The 16,850-nt window shown below is 36.1% G+C and overlaps 1 protein-coding gene across 5 annotated transcripts in view; it reads right to left on the bottom strand.

Annotated features, from left to right (window-relative positions):
* The window catches only part of LOC120530270 (centrosome and spindle pole-associated protein 1), a 115,842-nt gene that overhangs the window by 82,928 nt on the left and 16,064 nt on the right, over positions 1–16,850 (bottom strand). For all 5 annotated transcript variants that reach the window (XM_039754605.1, XM_039754609.1, XM_039754607.1 and 2 more), the window contains exons 2-3: positions 11,609–11,724; positions 6,354–6,444 (exon numbers count right to left, since the gene is read on the bottom strand). In XM_039754605.1, the coding sequence (XP_039610539.1) occupies positions 6,354–6,444; positions 11,609–11,707 (190 nt within the window). In that variant the 5' untranslated portion in view covers positions 11,708–11,724. The remainder of the gene's footprint in view (positions 1–6,353; positions 6,445–11,608; positions 11,725–16,850) is intronic.

Genomic DNA, 16,850 nt, shown 5'->3' with positions numbered 1-16,850 from the left:
TTAAAATAAATGAATGTGTCAACAGTACATCCAGGCAGTCCATGCAGAGCATCGCTCATGCCACTACAGTACGTGGATTCTAAAGGCCGAGTCCTTCCACCAGCTCAATATAAGACCAGCACTGTCACTGGTGAACTCCTTTCAGCTGATTTATATGAAAATAGATGCTTCATTTCACACTGTCACTTTTTTCAAAACACCCACATGAAAGTGCATTTTTTGCAATTACAAGGTAGAAAAATAGGATTTCTTCCATTTAAGCAATGAGAGATTCAGGGGATCGTAAAAGAAGGACCAGAACTTAGGCAGATGACATGGTGCTTTATATTGTTGACTTATACTCACCAATTCAATATATGACAGATGTGTTTGTGGGGGATTGTATAAAATTTAGGGGCTAAAGATTAATTTGAATAAAAAACATATTACTCCATGTCAATAACTTTACTTATTAGCCTACTTAATAATTTGTTTAATTTCAGTTTCTCAAAGCAGTTTACTACTTAGGAATCAAAACTATTAAATGATTTAAATCCTATTCAAATGTAATTTGGGTTAACTGGAAGAATTAAATATGCTTTCAGTATCTTAGGTCTTCTAGCATACTCGGCAAACTGGATGCAACTGTAATGTCGTTCATTTGAAATACAAAGATGACACTATTTAAAAAAAACTATTAAATCGATTAATTAACTCTTCAGAAATATAAACTACAGGGGCACAGTGGTAACTAACTTTCAGTTGTACTATTAGGTTGCTAATAAATATACAATGAGATTAGTGAAAGAATCAAATGAATTGAATGAAAGAAACGTTAACTTGCACCCGCCTTTCTAGTCATGGAGAGGAAGAAGAATGCACTAAATCCTCCCTGTTCATTTGTCTTGGCAGGCCGCTTATCTAGAATTGCTGGCAATAAAACACAAATCTGGTGTTTCACCATCCAGTAAGAACAGAGTACTAATGCAGGACATACCAGAAGGCTGAGATGTTATTTTTTTAGCATGTTTCCTCTTGCTCCAGAAGGCCACATACTTTGGGAATACTGCTTAAATGCAACTTAAGTTAATCTATCTTCACTTACACATTATTCTTGGGATTGAAATAATTCCTAATTCATGGACAGTCCCCTCTTGGAGTAATACCTAATGTGACAGTAATGAATACACCCACAGTGTTATGTTTAGCTGAAACACATAAAATTGCTGTACTGATGTGGATTTAGTTCACATCTTTTATGTGATATGTTGCAATAGGGACAGTAGAAGCACGTTTCTTTGTGCACTTTCTTGTAATATTATTTCTGTTTTCACATGACAGGATAGGATGGCAGAGTCTGATCTGTATAAACATCACACCCCTTGTGTTATTATAAACAGACAAAGCTTTGTGATTTCCAAATATCCCGATACTAACATCGACAGGATTGTGAACATGCCGGGGGGAGTCTTTCAAATTTGCCAGTTCGATTACAATCATTTTGCCTTTTTGCCACGCAACTACTTCCACGGCAATGAACATTCACATGACCAATTCATCAGGCATATCATGGCGGTTCAGTCATATGGTACAGCATGCAACAGTTTCACTATTCATGTCAACATCTGATGACCAATGCACATTGTGATCACTACCACTTGATTCAACTGATGGTTCTGTTTGTTCTAAAAACAGCTTTACAGCTTTTTGTTTAAATGCCATTGTGTATTTTGGTTGAAGGCACTTCACAGACATGAATACTGATGAGTTACCATAGTGTGTCAAATCCTATGAAAATACTCAAGATATTTTTGCAGTAGAAGTCCAGCTACCAAGACATTATGTACAAAGAGTGGCTTATTTTACTTAAAACTGGACAATCTAAATTCACTTTATAAAAAGTATTCAAAACATTTAAATTTGGATGACAGTTATTGTTATCTCTGATTCACTTACAACCGATGAGTCTTACGACTATTTGACTTATGACTGCTACTGTGTCTTAAGGGCAAACAGTTTCCGTCATGCCAGCTCTGTATGTCTCATTCATCTTGAGATCAGTTTATTATATGCAGCGGTTTTGACTACGTTCAGTTACATCTGTCTTACAATTAAAGGAAAAAACAGCAATTGATCTCAATGCAAAAATGATGGTGATCAAGCAGTATGAGGGAGGAAAGAAAGTGAATGCAATCAAATGCAACTTTTAAGTTCTCACTGTAATCAGTGTTCACTGCACGCGCTGTGCGGCAGCGCTGTGGCTTTATATTTGGTTAACCTCTGAAGCTTCTGTGTTGTGACCCACAATGTTCTGCTTCATGCAAACCACCAAGAAGGGGCAATGAAACCAAAATGAACTCCTTAATCTGTTAATGTTTATTATTAACAGGAAAAAAAGTTAAAACACAGGAGTACTCAAACTCTACTGGTAAAATATCTCCTCTCACAAGTAACACAATAAACTCAGAGAGGCTCATGCTTATGACATAACATAACACAGACTAAGAAAGTATTTGTGAAGCGGTTAAAGGTTCAGTACCAACGCAAGCAACAGTCATAATGAAAAAAAAAAATTCAAATAAAAAAATAATTTACACACAAAAGATAGAAAATCTACACAATGTGCCAAGAATGATGATTTAAAGAAAAAAAAAAAAGGATATAAAAACAAACAATACGATGCAAGGGACTTATTATACACTACTATACATATAGTCATTTTTACATACATATACCAGTCTATGTTACATCCAGATCGACCTACGAATGGTCCATCAGAACCGAATGTGGTCGTAAGTCGAGGACTACCTGGTACTACATAATACATTTTTTTTCTTTCTTTGTTCTCTAGATGTGTAGGGAAATGGGTATCTGATCAGAGTAGGATCTAGCAGAATGTCTAACAGATTTTGCTCAATGGTAAAACCAAATTATACTGCCCAGAAAGGATGAACAAACCAAGAAGGTGAAGGAACTGATTGCTTTTATAAGTACACCAAAACACTCATGCCTGACAAAGCACTAGCCCATATTAATGCTTCTGTTAAGATCAAAAGACTTCTCACTTGGATCCACAAATTTCAAACTCTCTACATATACAATATTTGTTGAGGGCTACATACAATAAAATAAGAAAAAATAAATAACAGTAAAAGTAAGTAAAAGCAAAGTAACTTTGGCATTCAACTGAGAATTATAAATAATTAGTACTTTCATGATAAGTTTTAACGTTTCAACATAAAAAAAAAAAAAAAAATGTATAAGAGTTTTTAATATGTGCACAACTGAACAGGCACAACCAGTTTCACAGTAAATCTGAACATCTTTAAATAACTGAACCTATCTTCCCCTCCTATCCCACTGTCTACTTTCTCTTGTTCAGTGAGAAAAATGAGCTCTTGCTTGGTCTGCTAGGATTTTAAATCTGGGCTGGAATGGTGTCAGTGCCATCCTCATGCATGTGTGAAGATTGTCATCACTGAATGTTTTTTTTTGTGACGTCCCAAAATACATGCATCTCTGAGGGAAGACTCGTTAACGAGTTGTTGGCCAGTAAATGAATGTGTTAAAATCTTTGTTGACCGGTCGTTAGTTGACTTTAAGATCGCTTGTTTTCTGTAGCCTAACTGGCGAATTTAATGGGTAACTTTTCTCAAATGTAATTTTGTGCTAAGTTTCGTAGTGGTGTTTCAGATTCCCAGTTTTAACCACTGCCACCGTCTCAGAGCAGACACAGCAATTTCAAGCTTCCTACGGGAAATATGAACATAAACGCCTCGGTCCATTTCGGATTAAAAACCCGGTTTTCAGTGTCAAGCTTCCGCCGTTTAGCAAAAGCCATGGCACGTTGACTATTTCATCGCTTTTCTCTCTCTTGTCTGCTCACTCCTGTATTTTTTTCTCCATGTCAATGCCGCTGCCACAAGAGTGCCAGCTGTTTTCACTCCGAATGCAAGTTTTCCGCTCCTCTATTCAGTGAAGGCCCGCCCTATTCTGCCTGTGATTGGCCGACATTCTTGCCTTCACTTTGACCAATATCAGCCTTCATGCTTAAGCCCAACCAACTCGAACCCACAAAGGCAAAAATATTGGCCAATCAGAGACACCTAGTAGGTCCCTTTCACTGAGTAGCAGTGTAGAAACACTGTCAGTCGCCGGTAAAAATGTAATCTCCGCCAAAACTAAATAAAACTCAATGATATGTCTGGGTCCGGACCCGGACTGCAGTCTGCCTATTAGTGACCTGTGCCCTAGACAGACACGTGGTCCAGTCCCACCCTCTCAAAATGACTATCTGCCGCAGCCAAGTGTTACATGGACACCCCCTTGGCTTGGTCCACCCACTAGGGCCCCCAACAATGAGGATCCTGCAAGCCGGATCACCCTCAGGGATTCACGCCACAAGGCCATAGTGCAGCAACTGACACTTCCTCACAGTACAGGTATTGTGCCTCATTCGGGACTCGCGAGCAACTGCTCATTAGACACAAAGTCAAACCAGTGGTACCCAAGGATTCTCTGAATATACACAGTACCAAAGGACTTCAGACTTTGTCTCAGGTCACTGGATGGTGCCCATGTCTTGCACCCATATAGCAAGACAGGAAGCACCAGGACTCTAAAGACTTTTGACCTTCTTCCTTTTGCACAGATATCTATATATATAATTCACTAAGGCAAGACAACCATGGAAAGCACGCCAGAAGGGGTGTGGATTCACTGAGCCGCTGACAAGCAAGACACCTATGGCGCACGCAAGAAGGAGCCACGCCCAACAACTCCTGGCACATCCGAGCCACGTTGACTGTTCATAGAGGCATGTTTCTCGTGGAGGTAAGTCACCATATACAGCGTGTAAAACGGTTTGCGAGGGATATCCAATGGGATCCTTAAAACAATCCTTTCCAACTGAGGTTAAAATACAATGAAGTAAGCAGTCTTTAAAAACCGAGTTTTCGGTTACAACGCATGACCGCGTGCACCATAGCAAACTGTTTTACACGCTACATACAGCAATTTGCATCCACGACAAACATGCGTCTTCTTCACTCACGGACAATTATATGTTGCTCTCTCCAGAATTCCATCTTTTCATTCACTTTCTGTTGTATCCTCAAACCCTCCCTTTTTAGACAACTGTGTCTTTCCAGAAGTGTTCAACCATCAATAAATAATTATGCGGCGTTTGTTATGCCGCGGCTTCACTATTGTGGTGTATTTTGCTCTCTCCAGAGTTCCATCTTTTCATTCACTTACTGTTGTATTCTCACACCAACCCGTTTTAAACAACTGTGTCTTTCCAAAAGTGTTTAGCATTCAATTAATAATTATGCATGAGATTAAGCGTGTGTCTACCCGGCGTGGGTAAGCCGTTGAACTCCACTCGGGCTGCAAACTGTGGAATTCCCACTAAGTGTGACTCATACGCTCCCACTGGTTGTGTCCCTACACTTTGTACACACCCCCGTCCCACCTCGCTACTACCGTGGTCGGGTGTCTTGATAGATTATATATAGGAAAGTAGCCAAAACCGCACAGAGCAATGAAACGTCTATGTGAGTCACAGGTGTATCTGGACTGTGTAAAGACAACAACGACTCCAGTGATGAGTTGGAGGTGGGCACATGAGTGGGCAGTGCATACTGAACGAGAAATCAGTAGACTAGCATGACGGAGGGAGCCGAGTGGACGTCCTTCTCCTCTCCTGCCGTTCCACACTCCGCGCCTGAGCGCAGTGCACTCGCATCCTTCCGTCTGGCAGGAGAAGGCGCGATGGGGGTCCGCCAGTTTTCAGTCATGGACGATTGTGTGTTGGTTCGTTCTGTGCATTGTTACAATGTTGCTTTTCTTGCTGATTTATTACATTACCGATTTTTCAAATGTTAATTTTCTCTCTGTGCTTAAAAATCATTAAAAAAATCGGCCTGATTATGCGGCGTATGTTACGCCATGGGTTGGCTAGAATTTAATATTGTTTTGTGTTCTTCAGCACTGGTCCCCAATGGTGCCCATTGAATGAGAACATTTGTTGTCTCAAATTTTCCAATAAAACATTTTTTTTTCTTCAAACACAGGGTAAAGTAGCAGATTAAAAAAAAATCTGATATTTGAGTGGAGTATTCCTTTAAAGGTGAAATTTACAGTACAGGGCAAAAAAATTCAGTTACTAACATCTTGTACTGCAGTAAATTGATTTAAAGAAGGAATATAAATTTTTCCTTACAAAAATACTAAAATGTTGATTAAAAGCATTATGAATTAACACTGTAGACACAAACCATTGATTAATGAGACTACACATTTTTACAAACTTTTTAACTGAAAAAGTTTAAAATTATACCAAAAATATTTCCAAAACATAAAACTTTATTTACCTTTGACAGAATGTGGACTCTGATTCACCTGCCACTTGTTTGGAGGAATATTCTCTTTAGCTGCAGAACTGTGAGCAAAGTCAGCTTTTGTCTGAAATGTTAAATAAAAGAAAGATGCGTTACTTTGACAGCACACAAAAAATAATAATAATAATAATAATAATAAGCACACTTTTTTGCTTCCCTGGGTAAAATTGCCCAAAGTGTCAAAGAGGTAACAGTAACTTTTTTTTATAAAAGTAAACGATCAAGATTAATAATTGAACTTAAATGCTATATGTTTTAACCTTTGCTGCATTCTCATCGCTAAGTAGGCTAATATTCCATGGATGTTTGTGGTACTTTTTTCTTTTCTTAATACACTGAGCTGGGTTATTGAACTTTCATATCTATTCCAAATATTGTATTTTCATTTAAAAACTGATGCTTTAGCAGTAAATACAAACTTCATAAGAAATAAAGCAACATTTTCAATGAATCAGCATTGTCAGCAAGATGGCAAAATAAATATTGACAAAAATCCATCTATACCCTACAGGAACTTATGCATTTGAAACAATAAATTGTATAAGTTTACATAATTGCTAGTGAACGTATCAGTTTTTCCTATCATAGCTGAACATTGTATGACAAGAGAATTTTAAGAAGAACATGAGGCTTTTTCAGATGCAGTTTATTTCAGCATCCTTACTCTAATGTCCTCTAGCAACTCTTCCTCTGTTCTCTCACAATTTGTTGATGTGAAATATTAACTTAAACTAGCAAAGAATGGTGGAATTGACTTGGAGTGGACCAAGTCAATGCACACGGCAAATGAAAGCAATCTTCATAGTGGTGGATCAGCAAATAGCATATTAATGCAGGTATACTGTTGCCACACCGCCACCATAGCATTTGATAAAAGTCATACAAATTAAATGTAAATATAAACATATAACATAAGGATCAGTCTATTCACAACTTCTTTCAGGATATCTTCAGTCCTGTCTGATCCACATTTCAGAAATTTGAAGGTTTTACTCTTAAACAGATGGGAAAACGGAGGACTTTGCATATGTACCAGTGAGAAATTGTGTAACCCATATCATATTACATGTAGTGAACATTGTAAAGAACATTGAACTTTTACATTTTAACTGTAGGAAAAACTTGAAAACCATTCCTTGAAAGATGTAGTTTCTCAAATACACAGTTGTACAAAATAATAAACTTCAAAGCTTCATGCTATGCCTTCTATGGAGGCAATAAGTAACCTAAGTAAGAACACAGATAAAATCAATGAAGTGCAAATAAGGTTAGTTTTTTTTTAGTTGTAGAAGTAGATATGTAGGGTTAAAATCTTATGAGAACAGATGACATTTTTGATACTGTTAGGTGAAGAGGCCTTAACTATGACCTCCTTTGTGGCAAGATTATCTGTCCTATTATATGGTTTCTATTCAATGAAGCCTTTTATTTAAAACAATTGTTAAAGGAAATATTTTTAAAGTTACCGTACAGCTTCTTCATTCTGCTATCTGAAAAGAATATTCCAAGTGACTCAGACAAACTTCTGAACCCTCTTTAATATAAATGAGTTAGGACTCAAAGTTCAGGATGCTGGTTTTAATGTAATAAATCATATGTTGCGGCATAGTTCAGTTTGCAATTTTTTTCATTTTTTATTTAAAGAACGGTATGTCTCTTCATTGTAGAACCAGATACTTTGAACTTGGAGGACTTGGTAGGTGCCCCTTCAAATCTTCTCACACATTTCCAGTTAATTCAAAACTCTGCTACAACAGTCCTTACACAAATCAACAATACCAAGCTCATCACACCCATCTTGCTTCACCTTCACTGCGTCCCTGTCTCTTGCAGGATCAAATATAAAATTCTATTAAATAACCTACAAAGCTTTTAATGGCCTTGCACCGGACTACATCACTGACTTTCTTCATCACTTTGCTCTTGTTCACCCACTAAGGTCCTTTGATTCTGGTCATTCTGTGCACATTAACCTGCAACTCTGTGGGTGACAGGGCCTTCAGCTGTATACAGCCAAGACTTTGGAATGACCTTCCAGGAATTAAGTAGATCAGTGAACTTCCCCTTGAATTTGAAATTGAATTGAATTTGTGAATTTCCCCTTGGGATTAATAAAGAAAGTATCTATCTATCTATCTATTCTTTTAATACACAACTTAAAAGTCATCTGTTCAGGAAGGCTTTTACCTTAACCTAACTCTCTGTCCCTTCTTTTAGTTTACCTCTCTGTCCAATTGCTCAGGATAAACTGTGTGTGTATTATATCATAAATTATGTGATTTGTTCAGGCATTTCTTTTAGTATTGAATTTAGTATTATACTCTGGTTTATTTTCTTTTATTCCGTTTAATGCTTTTGTATATCATGTGTTTATTTATTTATTTATTATTCTATGCAGAAACTATTTGTACTATTTTGTTTTAAGCATCTTGGGTATGGTAAAGACACTATATAAATAAAATGTATTATTATCTGATTGTTCTGTTAGGTTCTGTATACTATGCTGGAGTGGTGGTGTTCATTTGACATTATTCATTGTTATTATTGCTAGCTATATTTCGCTATGCAATGCACTTCTGTTTTTTCTTTTTTGTTTCCAACTAATGTTACTTAGAAACTAAAAGAAAGAAGAAAAGGTTTAGAGTTTGCTATCAAGTGTGACCTTTCCAATGACCATTTGTCAAAGAGCTCTAATACCTTTTCTGTTAGAAGTGTATGTTGCTCTATGCACTTGTTGGGTTGGATATGTCTAGTGCCTTTCATACATTCATAGAATCCAGGAGTCCAACCAATTCCATGTTGGCAGCAGGTCAAAGAAAAAGTAAGGAATAGGTGGGGCTGCATTTTTGAAAATGGCATTACAGTGTATTTTGCTGAAATTTATTTAGTATATATGTTTGTTATTATTGAACTTTTACATTGGAATGTTTACAAAACACTTGAAAGTGTTGCAATGCAGTGAGGGATACTGTGTTTTTACCAAAGACTCCTACAAGAAAATTTTTTAGATTAGGTTAGATTGAACTTTATTGTCATTGCACAGGTACAATGAAATGCGGTATAGCATCTAACCAGAAAGTGTAAATAGTAGAGTAAGACGCAATAGACAGTGGGTGCAAAAAGTACATTAAACAGTAAGACGGTAAAGTGTAATAAGGCAGCATGCAGATGAGAATATAGATCTATATGATATTTGAATTTACAGGTAGTAGGTTCAGGTTTTATTTATTTATATAGCACATTTAAAACACCTAAAAGTTGACCAAAGTGCTTTACATAGAATAAAAGCTAACAGTAAGAAATAAAATTCAGATATGGAATTATTAAAAAGAAAAAACATTATACATACATGAACACATATATACTCAGTGTGAGTTTCAACTCCTTCCGTTAACTACGTGATTTTTGTGACTGCTATTAGCGAAGTTGTGTTTTTGGTTGTGTGTCACGCAAAATGGAACAGCGGAATTTGGAGCAACGTTGTGCCATTAAATTTTGTGTTAAGCTTGGAGAAATCGGCAAGTGTGACGTTTGAAAAGTTAAAACAGGCCTATGGGGAACATTCTTTATCCCGAGCTCAAGTTTTTCAGGGAGGCCTTCAACTTCGAAAACCAATGAAAACATCGAACGTGTGAACACTCTTGTGAGATCAGACCGTCGTTTAACATTAAGAATGTTGAGTGAACAATTAAATTTGAACAGATTTACCGTTCATCAAATTTTGACTGAACATTTGCACATGCAAAAGGTCTGTGCCAAAATGGTGCCGAAAAAACCTCACAATTGAGCAGAAGGACAATCGAAAAAAAACGCATTCCTGTGGTTCCCCAGCCCCTTATTCACCTGACCTCAGTCTGTGTGACTTTTTCCTTTACTGAAAAATGTCCTCAAAGGACGTCATTTCGGGACTTTAGAAAACATCCAAAAGACTGTAACGGACATGCTGAAGACCATACCGGTTGAAGACTTCCAGCGCTGCTACCAACAGTGGGAACAACGTCTCCATCGGTGTGTAGCTGCCCAAGGGAACTACTTTGAAGGGGGATAACGTTGATGTTTGAAAAAAATAAAAACTTTGGTAAATAAAAAAATCAGTCTCATTACTTTTCTGCCACACCTATTCGTACCAACGTACAAATGTAAATAGCTCATGTAAAATTATGTAAAATAAAATACATACATTAAATGACCACAGTACAAACAATATAAATAGAAAGATTTAAACATCAACCTTACAAAGCTAAAAAGAAAGTGAATAAATGTGCTTTTTTAGCAGAAACTTAAAACTAAACCATTCCACAATTTAGGACCAGCTACTGCAAAGGCACAATCGCCCCTCAGGTTCAACCGTGTGTGTGGGACAGTAAGCAATAGCCGATTTGAAAACCTCAGCTGCATATGGAATTAGAAGATCAGCTAAGTACGGTGGAACTTGCCCATGTCGAGTTTAAAAAATACACACTAAAATCTTACAATTTAGCCTGTAACTAACAGGGAGCCAACGAAGAGGGGCCAACACTGCAGCAATGGGATCCCTTTTTTGGCTTCTGGTGAAAACTAACAGCTGCATTCTGCGCCAGCTGCAGGTAAGACAGTGTCGTAAGGGATACCCCGACATACAGGGCATTACAATAATACAAACGAGACCTACAAAAGCTCATCCATGCTTTTGTCATGTCATTAAATGACAAAAACAGCTTGATTTTATAGTCACCCAAGGGTAGAAAAAAACTACTTTTTGCCACAGCACTGATCTGTTTGTCAAACTTAAAACCTGAATCCAAGATCACCCCAAGATTTTTAGCACACAAATTTAAGTGCCGGACAAGTGGACCCAATGTGCTAGCAATGTTTAGTACAAAGCAGAATAGTAACATATATAAAGCAGTATATTCAAGGATGAGAATATAGATATGAATACTGATTAGTTTGTTTTGCATGAATAAATATAGATATATAAAATATTTTGTATAGAATTGATGTATGTAATCAGGTCAAAATATACATAAAGTGCAGCCAGAAATATATACCACCACTAAGGTAATTTGACAGTACTGTACACAATTTAAAATCTTAACTTGTGTTATTATACTATATCAATTTCCAGAACAATGAATATTTAATTAACCTGCAAAGATATTTTCTCTTTATAAAAGGTTATAATATTATTAATTTCTGTCACTTCTGAAAAATACATTATTTCACCTAAATGGTAAGAATGAACTTACTCTAATTTCCATATAAGGAGGATCCTGCTCCAAAGAGGCTCGGTACTCGGCTACTTTAGCTCTTTGCTCTTCAAGAAAGTTTCCGAGATCATCACTCATCTCTGTATCTTTTACTCCTAAGGATAAAAATTATACAGGATTAACATATTTACATAACTATGGTCTTAAAAATATGCAAGCATCTGACTGGATGTTAAGTAATTCCATACTAATAAACACTGGTAAAAACAACAGAGCAATGAAACTCCAAGGAAAGAACAGTGCATATGCATCACCCTGAATAAAGAAATGAGGCGCACACAAAGAAATACATTTAGGTTACTTAAGTGTCACAAAACAGAACAGAACAGAACAAAGACTGAAACATAAGTGACAGAGAAGCAAAGATTATTGGAAGACAGCAGGCATTGTGGTAGGTGCCATTTATAATTAAGTAACAGGTCCAAAAAGATAAAATGCAATCACTAATCAGCTTCTCTGTTACACATTTACCCCAATAGATAGACTTTCAATAGAGACAAAGCCCATTGCAGACAAGTTGGTGTGCAGCTCTGTGGAAGTGTCTTAAGGCTCAGTAGAATAACCACTAGTTCTGCCTGAAATAAGTGTTAAATAAGGAGTTAATACATGATAATTCTAGTAATTTCAAATATCAAATATTTTGAAACAAAAAACAGAAAATTTGAATAATATACTAAGGAATATTATTATTGGGAGACAGTTATTACATAATAATATGCATTATGTGAAAATTGAGTTAGACAGCTTTTCTGGTTCTCACCTCAGGAACACAACATTAACTAAATCCTGCTATGAGAAAAGTGTAGAGGATGGAGGAATACCAAGTGGAGGAGGCTCTCTCACAGGTGGATTACACAGAGTTTGATGTGTCAGTAAGAAGACTTCACATTGGTCAAGTATTACTTTTCTTTACTATTAAAATTATTGAATGTTCAATGTAAAACTTGACATATGGTATATAGAAGTTCAAAGGGATCTTCCCAATTTGACATCATGGAACATTAAGGAAAAAAAAAAAAAAAACAACAATAAATTTTACTAAAGAGCAGCCCTCACATTATATACCCCCAAACCTGCTCCTCAAAATAAGTGCTTTGCACAGTCGCTCTCTCATTCAATAATCCTCTGTGGGGAAGCTCCATCAAGAGGTCTGTCTTATAGTTAAAAATAAGCCAATAACAAAACTGGTTAACACGAAGCAAAATTTATTTTTCAGGAAAATTATAGGGTGGTAATGACCAAAACATTTCAGAGATGTTTCTTTTCATCAAATTATGATGGCAATGTGTAATGTTTTAAAATTTCTTCCCATTTTAAAACCATACCTACAATTTACCGATGTAGTCAATCTGTTAACATGTGCCACATTACCTCAAGCACCACCACATACAAAACTGACAAACACTGCTAAAAACATTGGAATTCAATAATTCATTCCACCAGAATTGATAAATGAAATAATATTGATATTACGTTCATTACTACTGCAAATGATCTATAGCTGACAGTTTTTGTTCAGCACAATACAACCCGCATTATTAGTTTGGTCCACAAGCTAAGAGTTCCACAACTAAACGAAACCAAACCACTAGGTTAACTGCCAAATCTAAATTGCCCCAGTATGAGTGAGCACTGGTGTGTGTGTGTGTGTGTGTGTAAATGTGCCTTGTGATATAATGACACCTCGTCTATGGCTGGTTCCAGCTCAGTACATGATGTGGCCAAGACGCTGTCAAGGCTTTCCACAACATATACATTTACTGCAAAAGAATAATAAAAAAAAAATACTTAACATGACATTCTTCAACCCCCTAATACAATTTGGACTATAAGGGGGCAGCCATATCCCCACAGTAGGGAGTGCAAGGCAGGAAAATGACTTTGAAAGCATTTCACTTTATTGCAAGCCTCTTCAATGAAAGCAGAGCCTAAACATGAAAAAGGAATTTCTTATGTCTCCTGGTTTCCACATACTATATATCACCAACAGGTGTATGTTAAGCTGCTACCTTCAGGAGACGAGCATTATTAGATAGTAAGTGAATTTGATTTTAAACAAGTTACCAGTAAAATGAACTGAGCTATACTTTAATTTTAAGACCATATTATCTGTGAATGTGAATTTAATGTACTGGTTAAAAAGATTCATCAGCATTTATGCGATCAGGCAATGCCAAAGGTATAATTCAGTAGGGAAAGGTTAGCAGGCCAAACACCCTCTGCACTGGCCAAGATGCAAATGAATAACAGAGTTCATCTGCCACATGAACCTCCTCAGAGCAAATAATCTTTTCATTAGGAATCATTACCAGTAAGAGACAAGGCCCTTCCAATACACTGACATTTTCTCATGGCAAGACAGATATTTTCCAATTAGAGATATAGCCAAGAAAATATTTAAAGGTTTCGTCAATAACTTCAGTTACAACAAACCTAAACGCTGGTTTCATTTTTGAAAGGTTAGAACTACACATTTCTCAGTCTATAATGGGATGTCTCCCACAAATTTCAGTTAACAGCATATGTGGTGTAATTAGAGAGCGGACTTTTTACTTTTACTAAATCTATTTTTTCAGTTTTAATATTATTCAGGTTTCATATAAGTTTCCAAAAGTATAGTAAGCTCAAAAACAAAGAGTATGCATTAGTTCTGGATGAATAACAGTTACTCTGTGGTTTAAACTAAATAAAGTTGGATAGTTTCTGAGAAAGTCTTTGTAGAAGTGCTCATGCAAAACAACTTTATTTTGGAGAGTGCTCATCTTGTGAAAGTTGCTATTTTAAAACCATAGCTGCAAGTGGACCAGGTTTGTTTTTGTTAATATTATACAGAGGTTATGGTTTATTGTTCTTTCATAGAAAATTTTGTATTTTTGTATTCTTTCACTCTGCTACTTAGTGTCATTTTTACTGACTGAAGATGATACAGCTGATGTTCTCTTTTTAACTACATTACTCAAATTGAGGCTGCCTTGACCTTGTCCTGACAACATGTATGACAGCACCCTTTTTCGATTAGTCACAAATAAATGTTTTGGAAAAAAATAGCGATTCAAATAAATTGCTCCATAAAACAGCACACCATGAAAGGCATCACAAATTAATTGCTAGTAGCAGTGGATTTTCAATGCGGCACAATGAAGTCAGCAATGATCTAAAACTTAAAAGCAGACTTCCTAGTGTGATGTAGAAATTGGGACGCATCATTTTTGATTTCTCACTAAATGTTTCAAACTAAACGTTCCTTCTGCCATTTCTCAGTATTTTTTTTTTTTTTAATGTAGCAGCTCTGCTCTGATCAGTAATGCATGCAAATGATGAATAGTGATATTACTCTTAAAGAACAAGGCATGACAAAAGATTCAGTATATAAATAGGGGGGAAAAGTAACTCCAATATTAAAAAAAAATAATAAAGTTCATAAAGTTCTTATAGATCAGGTTTAGATCATGGAATCAATTGAAGTACCACGAGAACACAATGATTATCTATCTTGCAAGCAACTGTCAAAAGAATTAAGAGAAAAAGAGGAAAAAAAAAGTCTGAATTAGCATAAGACATTGTAATTCAGGGTGTTCATCAGGAATGTTATGCTTTACTTCATTTCGCAGAAGTATGTAACAAACAAGAATAGTTAATCTTAAAATGTGTGCTTCAACTTTTAAGTCTAAATACTCTCAGTTGTAACAGAAATTAGTCATTTTTCAACCACTGATAGAGGACAATATCCCTAGTAAAGGATCAAACACAACATTCGTGATCACTGACCTTGAAATAGTCTAAAACGACACACTACATGCTTACGTTTGAAATTTGTCATTTTAACCTACTAGGAGTGGCTCTTAAGAGGGTTAGGTCTACATGTAAACAATCAAATATCAAAACATATTATAATTGTGATCAACTACCTTGAAACATCATAGAACATCATCCCTAGGTTTTCAAACTTTTGTGAAAAGTAGCAAGTTTCACCCCTCGAACCCCTGGGGTCAACTGATGTGGCATCCACAAGTCCTTCTAATCATTTTTTCTGAAGAGAACTATTGGTTTATTCTTTATCAGAAGGGTATAATTTACTGCACAAAATATGGTCCAAGGTAGCCAGAAATAGGTGTTCAGGTCTAGAGGGGCAAAACTAGAGGGGGTTACTCCCAAAAAGCTTGACATTTTGAATAACCGGACATCAAGACAAGATGAACAGTACAAAATATGGGTTAGAGACTACAGAAAAAAAAAAAAAAACACCTAGAGAGATTTCAAGGTATTTGTAAGGTGATTCTTATGGACACATTAAAGCCAATCTCATGCCAGGCTTGCTTTGATTGACCACAAGTATTGACAGTGATTGGTATTTGAATGTGGAGTGCCAGTTCATCTGCAGCAATCTGAGCTACCTTAGGTTAAAGGTACACTAGCCAACAAAGTATCTATGCCAAAATAGCAAACAAAGAATTGCATCTAACCTTAAATTGGAATGTGTACAACAAGCCTGCTAATAAAAATGCAAAGTCCTACTGCAAAAGATAACAGGATTGTAGATAAAAATTTTTGGATGATTAGAAATCCACCCAAAAGGTTAGCAAAAAGCCAACTATAATGTAACACAGACAGCGCATGAACTGCTAGACACATGCTAGAATTATTGTACCTTTTAGTCGAGGATTTATGTTATTACTAATAGTTTCATTTGTTCAAATTACTATTTTTTAACCCAATTGTTCTAGTGTATACTCTTGGAAATTATTCTTTAATGGCACTAGGCCAAGGGGTTCCTCAGAATATCATTGCTTACCAAAAAACCATTTCATTCTAAGAAAGGTTCCAAATTTGTAGACAAAACAGAAATTAATTATAGCAGGATACTAACAGATCAAGCATGAACTTGGCTTATGTCATTGTTGTTTGAAAAGCATAAACCCATTGGAATTTTACAAATATATTATTTATTCATGATTGAAGAAACCTGTTACAGAATATCTAAATAAGGGTATTTTCTTGAACTTTCATGTGGGTGATCCTTTTGCATCAAAATTGGTTCCTCTGTTGCATTCCTCTAAAGGACCACTATGGCACCTTCATTTTTAAGCTCTGCATTTGACTTTTCACCTACAGTACGTGTTAAAAAGAAACTGATGAAAAAGAATCTCTTTTGTAACTCCAGTACTTGCATCTGGGTCTTTAGTAACAGTAATAAAAACAACTCAGAAATCTTATTTTACGC

Source organism: Polypterus senegalus, chromosome 5 (genome assembly GCF_016835505.1).
Source record: "Polypterus senegalus isolate Bchr_013 chromosome 5, ASM1683550v1, whole genome shotgun sequence".
Taxonomy (NCBI): Eukaryota; Metazoa; Chordata; class Cladistia; order Polypteriformes; family Polypteridae; genus Polypterus; species Polypterus senegalus.
This window is presented reverse-complemented; position numbering and strand designations above follow the sequence as displayed.